The 12139-nt window shown below is 49.3% G+C and overlaps 1 protein-coding gene across 1 annotated transcript; it reads right to left on the bottom strand.

The window, feature by feature from the left end:
* Nucleotides 1-2031: 2031 nt before the first annotated feature.
* LOC137578643 (uncharacterized) lies at nucleotides 2032-11436 on the bottom strand. The gene is made up of 2 exons (XM_068292222.1): nucleotides 11016-11436; nucleotides 2032-3315 (listed from the first exon to the last, which is right to left on the bottom strand). Exon 2 carries the CDS (start codon nucleotides 3056-3058, stop codon nucleotides 2393-2395), a length of 666 nt encoding a protein of 221 aa, XP_068148323.1. The 5' UTR covers nucleotides 3059-3315; nucleotides 11016-11436; the 3' UTR covers nucleotides 2032-2392.
* Nucleotides 11437-12139: the final 703 nt, after the last annotated feature.

The raw sequence follows: 12139 nt of genomic DNA, 5'->3' as shown, positions 1-12139 counted from the left end.
TGACCTAATGCCGGCAAAACATACATATAACTAAATATAAATCAAACGGGACAACTTATTTCTATGGAATCGGAACCTAGTCCCACATACATACATATACATAAACGTAAATAAGAACGCATCAATCGCGTGTGTTTACCCATACATACGCTAAAGACAATTTGCTTCATTTAACTCAAGCAATCGATCAGTGTTTGACTTGAGCGAAATGAAAACAGAAATGACTGTCTCGATCAGAGCGCGAGCGATCTTAGTTAGTCGCGACAAAAACAGTTTCTGTCGGAGTCTTTTTTATTGTTCGAGAGAAAGACACTTATTTGCAGACAATGGAAAAGTGTCAACAGTTATTTGCGAGCTATGTAAAAGTATTGGGAAATTTTTGTAGGGCTCTCAGTCGCCTCAGAGACGCTTATTTACAATCATATTGCTATTAGATTGCTCTAATAGCAATAAATACTAAGTTGCAACAACAGAGTGCGTAACTTTTAAAAAAGCCATGTCCACCAATTCGGGCCCAAGCTCTCGATCCCAACCAGCAACAGCTACAAGAACTAATTGTACAACAACAACGTGAGCGTCGACTCTCGGTTCAACGCAACAACGCGTACTTTTCGGTGGTGTCGCCGACCAGAGTGCCAGCCACTCAGCAATCAATAGCAACTTACCGTGGAGAGAGCAGTGTGCTTCGCCAGCAATATCGATAACTGGGTCACCGATTGCACCGACCAGCACCGTCAGCTCTTTGACAGCAACTACTGCAGCGTAGTACTGCCCACCATGCTTCTCAATCTCTGAAAAAGAATTCACCGATTTCTTTAACACACTCGGAGATCGCTTCATTGCAGCAGGGGACTATAACGCCAAACATACGCACTGGGGATCTCGCCTGGTAAATCCTAAAGGCAAGCAGTTGTACAACACAATAGTCAACCCTCTCAATAAGATGGATTGCGTCTCACCGGGTAGGCCTACTTATTGGCTCACAGATCCACAGAAAGTGCCTGACTTGATTGATTTCGCAGTAACCAAGAGGATTCCACGTAATCGGATCACTGCGGATACACTGCTAGATTTAACTTTCGATCACTCTCCAGTGCTATTCACACTATTAACAAGACCTCAAGTACTTGATCGCCCATATAGGCTTACAAACAACAAAACAAATTGGCTTAGATTTAAAATGTACATGAGTGCCCACATTGTCTGTTCGCCGAAACTGAATGCTGCAGAGAACATTGATATGTGCGTCTCTGCACTTGAGTCTATGATGGGAGCTGCAGCAAGAGTATCTACTCCACCTGCCTCTTCTTACACTAAACCTGTTGACAGGCCTACGAACCGGCGGATAGAACAATTAGTAACGGAAAAACGCTGTCTAAGAAGAGAATGGCAGATTACTCGCTCACCAGCAGCGAAACTTCGCCTAAGGCAAGCTAATGGCAACCTCTCCAAGGCGTTAAGACAAGAGGAAAGCTGGGCTCAAAGGAAATACATAGAAAAGCTCAGTCCAACCAGCACTAAACATCCTCTGTGGAAAGCCCACCCAACTTTAAGCGCTCCTACAGAGACAATTTCACCGATAACGAGTCAAACCGGTGGATGGGCCCGCAGTGACGAAGAGAGGGCATCCGTATTTGCCACACATCTTAAAATGGTTTTCCAGCCAAATCCAACATCAAACTCATCTGTACTTCCCCCTTCGAGCACATTAACGGATAGTGAGTACTCGGAACTCCAATCGGACGATATCACTGCAGTAATTAAAAACCGCATAAAGCCGAAAAAAGCCCCTGGCCATGACCTAATAACGCCGAAAATGATCCTGGAACTCCTTATCATTGCCATACAATACATCTGCAAACTGTTCAACGCTATAATAAGAATTGGCTTCTTCCCAAGAGCATGGAAAAGGTCCACTATCATCATTGTTCGTGGGGGGGCGGAAGGATCCAAATGAAATACAAGGAGTTGGCGGGTGCCAATTTCTTCAGTTTGTGGTGAGCGAGTGGTGAATTAAAACGCACGAGAAACTTCGGTTAACTAAATGTAGGTTTTATTATTTATATAATATTCACAGGTAAACCGGCACACACGGAAATGGTTCGGGTTGAAAGTGATTAACAAATCGTAAAAAAATGCAAGAGAACGGGTGTTCGGGTGAAAGGCTCGATTCTTAGTGATGGCGGTGCCCATTGGAAAAAATCAAGTCACTCCTCCTGGTGTGACCGTAGACGCCGAGGATCAAAAAACCCTCCTCACTCCTCACCGCTCACTGCTCTTCGCCGCTCACTGCTGTTCACCCGGTGGCGTGAACATACCGCCCCCCTTGCAACATGTTGCAATTGTCACCCTGGACATATAAAGGATGGGGGACGGCAACGTCCTGGAGCGCCTAGATCCCACAGGAGCCGGAGACGACCCATCCGAACACGGTGCTCTGGGCTGCGGGAGTACCGCTATGACCGGGCACACAGCCTGGTTGGATGACCTCAGGATAGAGGTCTGCCCCGAGCACCACGGATACCGACGCCGGCCGATAGAAGTAGGGGTCGGCCAGGATCAGGGTTGCGAACTTCTCTCGGACCGGCGCCGCCACTTCCCGGATGGGAGTGCGGATGAGCAAGTCCTCTTCGACCCGGAATATAACGTTCCGTCGGAACGTCTTGTCGGACCTCGACTCGAGGACGGCCGTACAGGCTTGGTCGACCCCGACCGTGGTCACAGCTAACCCCAGGGACCGGGCAAAGGAGAGATTGATGCGGCTCTCAGCCGCACACGCATCAAGAAGGACGCGGGTCTCGAAGGATTTCGAGCCATTGCCCAACCGTAGGACTGCGGTGGGCAGGACAGTCGTCGTCCTGGCGTGGAGCAGGGAGGATAACGAAATCTCGGGTGCGCCTTCTGGGGAAGCGGAGCGGTCGGACGATGATCGGGAACGGGGTTGTAGCGGGGGTGCAGCACGACTGGAGGGGGTGATCGGCTGCGACGCCGGGCGGAGGCACGTCGTCTCGGCGGTTGGTCGGCCATGTGGAGCAGGGTATGGTGCCTTTGCCCGCATCGTCGGCAACCATGGCGAGTCCGACACGCGTCGGATGAATGCTCGTGGGCCAAGCAATTGGGACAATATTTATTGATGAGCACCGCCCGAAGCCGCTTTTCCCCTCGGAGGTTTAGGAAGCGCTGACACTGCCGGAGTGCATGAACCCCCGACAGACCCGGCATCGGTACACGTTCGTGCCCTGTGGAGCTCGTTTGCTGCGGTGGTGCGGCAGACGCGTGGGGGCCATGTCGCTATGAAAGGGCGAGCTGAATGAACTGTAACGAAAGAAATTACGTATGGGGGAGTGGATTAGTCTATGCACGGGAACGAGAAACATGCACGGAGACGAGGACATTCGGAGGAAACATAGAGGGATTAGGAGTCACGATAAGGTTTTAGACTCAGGACTCCTGCTGTCTTGCAACAGAATGAGCTTCGCTACGGGTCTTCGGATAGACCCACGCGCGGTGGTGACATCAGCCACTCGGACGAGGCCGTCAGCCCCGGGCAGAGTGCGCTCAATTCGCCCTAAGCGCCACTCGTTGGAGGGGAGATGATCTTCGGACACGATCACGAGGTCGCCGGTCTGGATGCTGCGAGTCGGTGATTTCCACTTGTTCCGTTTGTGAAGCTCCTTGAGGTACTCACTCTTCCAGCGGCGGCAGAAAGCCTGCTGGATTGCCTTTAGTCGCTGCCATCGGTTGATCAGCGACATAGGCTCGACCAGAATTTCCGGTTCCGCAATGGCTAAGAGTGGTCCTCCAATCAGGAAATGTCCCGGGCTTAGGGCCAGTAGATCCTCTGGGTCCTCACTCATGGGAGAGATTGGCCTGGAGTTTAGGCACGCTTCGATCCTACACAGGAGAGTGGAAAGTTCCTCGAAGGTGTATTTGACAGTGGACGAGGACTTGTAAAACAGGGTCTTAAAACTTTTGACCCCTGCTTCCCACAGTCCTCCCATGTGGGGCGCGCTTGGCGGAATGAACTGCCAGGATAGGATGTGCTGGGGGAATGCCTTCATTATTTCAAGCTTGGTGGCGTTCAGGAAATCTTTTTCGAGCGCCTTTGAGGCCCCTACGAAGGTTTTGCCGTTGTCGGAGTAAATGCGCTGTGGACATTGTCTCCGTGCGACAAACCGAGAGAAGGCTGCCAGAAATCTTTCAGTGGTGAGGTCGGAGGTAGCCTCGAGATGGATTGCCTTCGTGCTGAAACACACAAAGACGCAGACATAACCCTTAGTTATGAGACACGCACGCCCGGTGTAATTTTTGATCTCGAACGGCCCTGCGAAATCAATGCCCGTGTGGGTGAAGGGCCTGGAATACGTGATGCGTTCTCGAGGGAGATCACCCATCATCTGGGTCTGTAGTCGTCGACGATGAACGATGCAGACCTTGCACCCCTTGATGTGGGACTTTACCATGTTCTTTATCCGTGGGATCCAGAATTTGGTGCGCAAATACCGCACCATCAGTTGATTGCCGCCATGCAACGTGATGCGGTGGGCGAATGCGACAAGCAGGCGAGTGAAATGAGTACTATATGGGAGGAGAATAGGGTGACGTTCATCATATCGGAGGGACTCAGCGGCCCGGAGTCGTCCGCAGGAGCGGAGTAACCCATGCTGGTCGAGAAATGGGTTCAGATTGAGTAGAGTGCTGGATGATGGCAGGGGTCGCCCTTCGCCCAGGGCCCGTATCTCCGCGAGGTATTCCCGCCGCTGAGAGGTCCGAATCAAGGCGCGCTCGGCGGAAAGAAGTTCGTCATTGGTGAGGCGAACCGTGGAAGGCGTCGAAATCCTCTTGGTGGCGAAGCGTAGGATGTACGCGATGACTCGTAGAGCCCTACCATAATTCGAGAACCGTTCGCTGACGTCCTCGAGTAGCGTGGTCGCGGTGGTGTGGCACTGGACCCGTTGCTCCAGCTGGGTGTCTGGGAGTTCGTTATGGGGAGTTGGCCAATACTCGGGGGCTCTCTGGAGCCAGTCCGGCCCATGCCACCAGAGGCTGCTGGCCGATAGCTCGGCCGCGGAGACTCCACGGCTCGCCAGATCCGCGGGGTTGTCCTCGGAGCGCACATGTGACCAGCTTTGGCCACTAGTGCTTTCGGAGATCCTGGATACGCGATTGGCCACGAAGGTGGACCAACTGCACGGAGGTTTATTGAGCCAAGCCAACACGATGGTAGAGTCGGTCCAAAACTGGGAGGTTGCAGGTCGGATTGGAAGTTCAGGAACGATCGACGCCCAGAGATCGGCTAGCAGAACCGCTCCGCACAACTCTAGCCGAGGCAGCGAGACTGTTTTGACTGGAGCTACACGGGTCTTAGCCGTTAATAAATGGACGTCTACTTGATTGCCGTACCGAACCCGCACATATAGGGCCGCTCCATACGCTTTCTGTGACGCGTCACAGAAGCCATGAAGCTCCCACGAGAGCTTATCGCTGGTGTTTAGCCAACGGGGAATGCGGAGTCGACTGAGGCCTGGGTAATCCTGCAGGAATTCATGCCATTGCTGCAGCAGGAGAGGCGGCAGAGCATCATCCCAGCCCAGTTCGGTAAGCCAGATTTGCTGCATGAATATCTTCGCTCGGATGACAAATGGGGCTAGCCACCCAGCGGGGTCGAAGAGCTTAGCGATATGAGACAGAACCTGCCTCTTGGAGATCGACTCCTTCAAGGGGGGGGTCCGCTGTGGTGAAGAAGAAGACGTCCTCAGCAGCTTGCCATCGAATACCCAAGGTTTTTGCGGTGCTCGCGTCTTCCAGCTCGAGAAAGTCCTCTCGCAGCAGGTGCTCTCTCGGAATGGCTTGAAGTACTTCCTTCTTATTGGAAGTCCACTTCCGAAGCGGGAATCCCGCAGATTGGAGGACCGCTTGAAGCTCTCGTATGGCGAGACGAGCGTCGGCTTCAGTGTGAGCGCCGGCAAGGACATCATCAACATACATGTAGTTCCGAAGGATTTCGCTCGCCTGAGGATACATCGTTTGCACGTCTTGTGCCAGTTGTAAAAGGACTCGGATCGCCAAGAATGGCGCGCAGTTAACCCCAAACGTGACAGTTTGTAACTCGTAATCCTGAATATTGCCGCAGCGGTCTCGGTAGAGGATCCGCTGAAAGGGGGTATGCCTGGGATCGACTCGGATTTGTCGATACATCTGCGTTATGTCGGCATTGAAAACGAATTGAAAGAACCGCCATTTCAGTACCTGAAGCGTGAGGTCGGCCTGAAGAGTAGGACCGGTGTGCAAGACATCGTTGAGGCTGACGCCTTGTGTGGAGGGGCTCGACGCGTTAAATACCACGCGTACCTTAGTGGTGGTGCTATCGGGCTTAAACACCGCATGATGGGGGAGATAGAAGTTTTTCCCATCTTGAGGCGGCGTCACCCGAATCATATGACCCAATTCCTCATATTCTTGAATAATGGCATCGTACTGCGTTTTTAGAACCGGATCCTTGAGAAGGCGTGCCTCATTCCGCAGGAATTGAGCCAGCGCGATCGGTCTTGAGTGGCCCAAGTCAACGCTATTCGGACCTTTGAACGGTAGGGACACAACATATCGGCCGTCCTTTCCCCTTTGGGTGGTCTCCTGGAAGTTCCGCTCGCAGAATGCGTCATCCTCCTTTTCCGGCTTTGCGGGAAGGTCTTCCACCTCCCAAAACTTGGTGAGGAGTACATCAAGCTTTGCTTCGGGACTAACTCGCGTCTGTGCCGCGAAAACGGATCTAGACACCGGGGGGTCAGGAGTGATAGCCCCACACAGAACCCATCCAAAGATGGTTTCTAGCCCGACAAAATCACCAATATCCTTTTTGATCCGTTCTCCGAGGATGTGGGGAAACAGGTCTACACCGATGATCATGTCAATAGGCGCGGGCTTGTTGTAGTACGGGTCAGCCAGGGGGCGATCGAGGCACTGCGTCGGAACCGTATTAAGGAATGGAGCTGTTGGAATGGCCCCTGACAATTTGGATACGACCAGGGCGGAGACCTCAATCTTGTTCAATCTGTCACACGGGGGAGACAGCATTAGCAGACACACCTTGTCGGCGCAGCCTCCATCACTCTGGCCCATGCCAGTAACCGCGGCGTCTACTGGGTAGAAGGGGGGCTGGACCATGCTGAAGACGCGTTCGGAGAGAAAAGTTGAATCGGCTCCCGAGTCGATCAACGCCCGAATATGATGATCCACACCACGATGGTGCAGAGTGACAATCGCAGTGCCTAAAAGGCCTCTGCCTGGGGTAGATGCAAAATAACTTTGAGCATTTGTGAGCTGGTCGCTCGCGGACGGGCGCTCTGTGACGCTGGATGGTGGGACTTGCGCAGCGGATGGCGAGGGCACGGACACATCACTAGGATGCAACAGCGTATGATGACGTTCCTTGCAGGTATGGCAATTATGCGCACTGGAGCAGCCCTTCACTTGATGACCGCGGGCAAAACAGTTCAGACAAAGTCCCTGCTGTCTAATGGTTTCCAGCCGCCTCTGAACAGGCATATCAAGGAAACTAGGGCAGAGCCGTATTGGGTGATTTTCCCGATGGCACAGCTTGCAAGACGCCGATTTGAGCTGAGCTTTCGCTGGAAACGCTTGGACTTTCATCGTTGCAGAGGATTTGCGGGGGCCAATGGGGATGGCTTGGACACTTGGGGCCGACTTATGTTCGTCGGTGGCATCCAGGACCCGATACCGATCGGTAAGAAATTGGTTCAAATCGGACCACGTTGAGACGACAGTCTTATTGGGCACTGATTGCTCCCACAGGAGGATTGTGGCCTTCGGCAATTTACTAGTGCAGATGGCGATAAGTAGGACATCCCAATTCTCAGTACTAACACCCGAACGCTCAAGTGCGGTAAGACACCCTTGAAACGCGGTCTGCAGCTCTCGCAAGGATTTGCCCGACTCTTGTGCCACCGCGGGAATCTGAAGGAGTTGTCTGGCTTGAGTCATGACCAGCAGACGGCTGTTTTCGTACCGTGCGGTGAGGTTCTCCCACGCGGCCTGGAAACCCTCATTCGTCAGGGGGACTTAGCCACGATGGTTCTCGCTTCCCCTCGCGTCTTGGCGTTCAAGTGATAGAGCTTCTCCACTTGTGACAAATACGGATTGGCGATATAAATGGCGGCGAACAAATCGCGGAATGTGGGCCATGCTAGGCTGTCGCCATCAAATGTCTCTACCTCACACGGAGGAACTCTATGCCCCGGTGGCCCCGACGGAGCGGTTGGCTGACGCCTAAGAGTCGTCATCTGTACCGAGAGCTGTTCGATGCGTTCTCCGAACAACGTCCCGCATCGCACATATGCCGCGTAAGCGGATTCGTGCTTCGCCTTGATGTGGCTTATGTTTGCCAAGCTTTCCTCGTCGGCTTGGATTGTCAAGGCCTTGTGACAACGGGAGTATTCCATCTCGACAGTTGACCAAAGGGATTTGAGCTGCTCTAAGTGCATTTTAATGGAAAACAAGGGCACTTCAGAAGTTAGAGCTTCACTCTCGCGAGCTTCAAACAGAGTCAATGCGTCGCACGCTATAACGAAATCGGAAAGGGACATTCTGGAGTGTTCTCTACGCTGTTGTGATACGGATCGGGTGACGGGAGCGTCAGAACAGTGCGTCACAACAACGTGCGGAATCTGGGTCTGAGTTGAAAGCTTGGAACGACCTTGGTGTTCCCTCGAGTCTTTAACCGAGAATCTGCGACCCTCAGGTAAGCTGGACGAAGACGGACGGGACCTTGGGGATTCGCTGCGGCTGCGAACTGACGAGAACTTGCGCGAAATATCCGTACGCTTCACGGTCACCGGAGTTGTCGGAGGCCGAACCTTCTCCGGAGTTGCAGAGGGAGACGAAAGACTGTTGGACTTCGGCGCAGTCTTGGACGGCTCCGTGGACATACTCAGGGGACGAGCTTACCGACGAACACCGCGTTTGTGCGCGTCCCTTTTTTTTTTTTGGAAGTGAGAAGTGGACTGTATGGGGACGCAAGAACTTCCTCACTGTGCACCGCAGGATTGCGGGAGAATTTTCTCGCGTGTGGCTCGGAAACGAAGCCTCTTTAATGGGGATAGATGCGGAATAATATACGAACGCACGAATGCGGATTGAAAATTACCGATGGGAGTACGTATAAAACAAAACACGGATGAAATATATAAACAAAGATGTATAGGATAAAAGGAAAATACGTTTTTATATAAATCTGGATCTGGATATATATGTGTGCGCAGAATAATGGCCGGAAAAAATTGTATATATAATTTATAAATATGGACGGAGATATAAATATGGGCCCGATAGTGCTGGAAAAAATTTATATGTGTTTATTTATAAATATGGGCGGATATATATTGAGCGCAAAATACTGGCCGGAAAAAATATATATATAGTTTTTAAATATGAACGGATATATAAATATGGGCCCGATAGTGCTGGAAAAAATTTATATGTGTTTATTTATAAATATGGGCGGATATATATATGAGCGCAAAATACTGGCCGAAAAAATTATATATATAATTTATAAATATGGACGGATATATAAATATGGGCCCGATAGTGCTGGAAAAAATATATATGTATTTATTTATAAATATGGGCGGATATATATATGAGCGCAAAATACTGGCCGAAAAAATTATATATATAATTTATAAATATGGACGGATATATATATGTGAGCGCAAAAAGTTGGCCGGAAAAATTATATAAATGATTTATAAATATGGACGGATATATAAATGTGGGCACGATAATGCTGGAAAAATATATATGTATTGTTTTATAAATATGGGCGGATATATAATTAGGCGAAAAAAGAGAATCGGAAATAATGTGATTTAAATTTGGCGCGCTTGAGCCGCCTATCGATATCACGACTCGACTCACGTGTCACCACTACTCCGAAAACAGCTGTCGGCCGCTGTTTATATATTTGGTTTTTGATTTTGTTGTTTAATTATGTATGTGAATAATTTTTTTTTTGTGGTTGTGCGGAAAAACCAAGAACAAGTGTTGTGCGGAAAAACAAGCGAGTGTTGTGCGCAAATAAAACAACCGATCAATGCATATGGACAGATGCTTTGATCTATGTGTGTACGTACATGCATAAGTACACAGGTGAGTATAGATATGTATGCACACGCGTTGTTCACAACAACAAAAAAAACGTAAGTAATTGTAATTTAATTGGATGTGGGGTTGTGTTAAATCAATGCGCGACACCGAAATGTATTATGCGTTGTGGATATGTACATATGTATGTGCAATGTATGACTATGTAAGCATATACATATGTATGTATGTACGTATGTAAGCAAGTGCACCGGTATCCAAAGACGCGCGTGAGGAAATTAATTTCGCACCTAATTCGAACGCGCAAGAAATCGCGGTGCATACGTGAAGTGCTATTTAAAAAAAAAGAATATTTTTTTTGCCTTTTGTGTCGTGGTAAATGTGCGAAGGGATTGTATGTATATGGATATGTATGTACATATGCGCGTACATCAACAGGTGACGATGTATGTATGTACGTAGATACGCGCGTGTGGAAATAAGTTTGGCATTAAAGATTATTATTCCAACACATAAGAAAACGCGGTGAACACTTTGATTTTTATTTTTCCCTATTTTTTATAACACTTTAATAATTTTTTTTTTTGTTTTTTAAACTTTTACGCGGATTTGGCAAACAGCTGTGGAAATTACATGTACATGTGAATGCATATGTAAAAAAGGTGGATTTGGACAAGTGCGAGGAAAAAAAAACATAAATGAAAATGGATAATCGTGGAATGTAAAATGAGAACGTTGGACAATCACGCTAAGGATTAGGAACTACCATGAAACCTTGGAACAGGTCAGGTATGTACATACAATATGTAAAAGTGTGTAGGTCGCTATGGAGAAGCGGGAAAACCTCACACTTTTAGTAGTATGTAAATGAAATGAATAATGAAATTTTGTACTTATCAGGAATTCCGCCGATGCAAGCTGGAGGAGCGGAAGGATATCCGGCTCGAAGGACCAATGTTCGTGGGGGGGCGGAAGGATCCAAATGAAATACAAGGAGTTGGCGGGTGCCAATTTCTTCAGTTTGTGGTGAGCGAGTGGTGAATTAAAACGCACGAGAAACTTCGGTTAACTAAATGTAGGTTTTATTATTTATATAATATTCACAGGTAAACCGGCACACACGGAAATGGTTCGGGTTGAAAGTGATTAACAAATCGTAAAAAAATGCAAGAGAACGGGTGTTCGGGTGAAAGGCTCGATTCTTAGTGATGGCGGTGCCCATTGGAAAAAATCAAGTCACTCCTCCTGGTGTGACCGTAGACGCCGAGGATCAAAAAACCCTCCTCACTCCTCACCGCTCACTGCTCTTCGCCGCTCACTGCTGTTCACCCGGTGGCGTGAACAATCATGATTCCTAAAGTGGGAAAGGACAAAACCCAGCCATCATCCTATAGGCCCATTAGTTTGCTGCCATGTCTTTCGAAGCTTTTTGAAAAGGTCCTGCAGATCCGACTAAACTCATTTCTGGCATCGAAGAACACAATCCCTTCACACCAGTTTGGCTTCCGCAAAAAACATGGTACAATTGAACAGGTCAATCGCATAACATCCAAAATACAAACAGCATTCGAACTAAAAGAATACTGTGCGGCTGTCTTTCTCGACGTTGCCCAGGCTTTCGATAGAGTTTGGCTGGAGGGTCTGATGTTCAAAATCCGGCAAAAACTGTCACAGTACACCCACAAACTCATGGAATCTTACCTTAACAATAGGAAATTCGCTGTAAGATGTAATGGCTCCGTCTCGGCTGATTTTGAAATCAAAGCTGGTGTACCGCAAGGCAGTGTACTCGGCCCATTGCTCTACCTACTGTACACTGCAGACTTACTAACGAGTTTAGGACTTACAACGTCCACTTTTGCCGATGACACGGCAATCCTCAGCAGATCCAAATGCCCAATACAAGCCTCTGCAAAATTAGAGGAACACCTAAAGGTGGTAGAGGAATGGCTAGCAACCTGGCGTATCCGGGTCAACGAGCAGAAATGCAAACATGTTACATTTACGCTTAACAAAA

The sequence above is a fragment of the Drosophila tropicalis genome, unplaced genomic scaffold, assembly GCF_018151085.1.
Source record: "Drosophila tropicalis isolate 14030-0801.00 unplaced genomic scaffold, ASM1815108v1 contig_615, whole genome shotgun sequence".
Lineage (NCBI taxonomy): Eukaryota > Metazoa > Arthropoda > Insecta > Diptera > Drosophilidae > Drosophila > Drosophila tropicalis.
This window is presented reverse-complemented; position numbering and strand designations above follow the sequence as displayed.

Excerpts from the sequence above, each read along its gene's own strand:
- LOC137578643 (XM_068292222.1), bottom strand. The coding sequence starts at position 3,058 with ATGCGGGCAAAGGCACCATACCCTGCTCCACATGGCCGACCAACCGCC.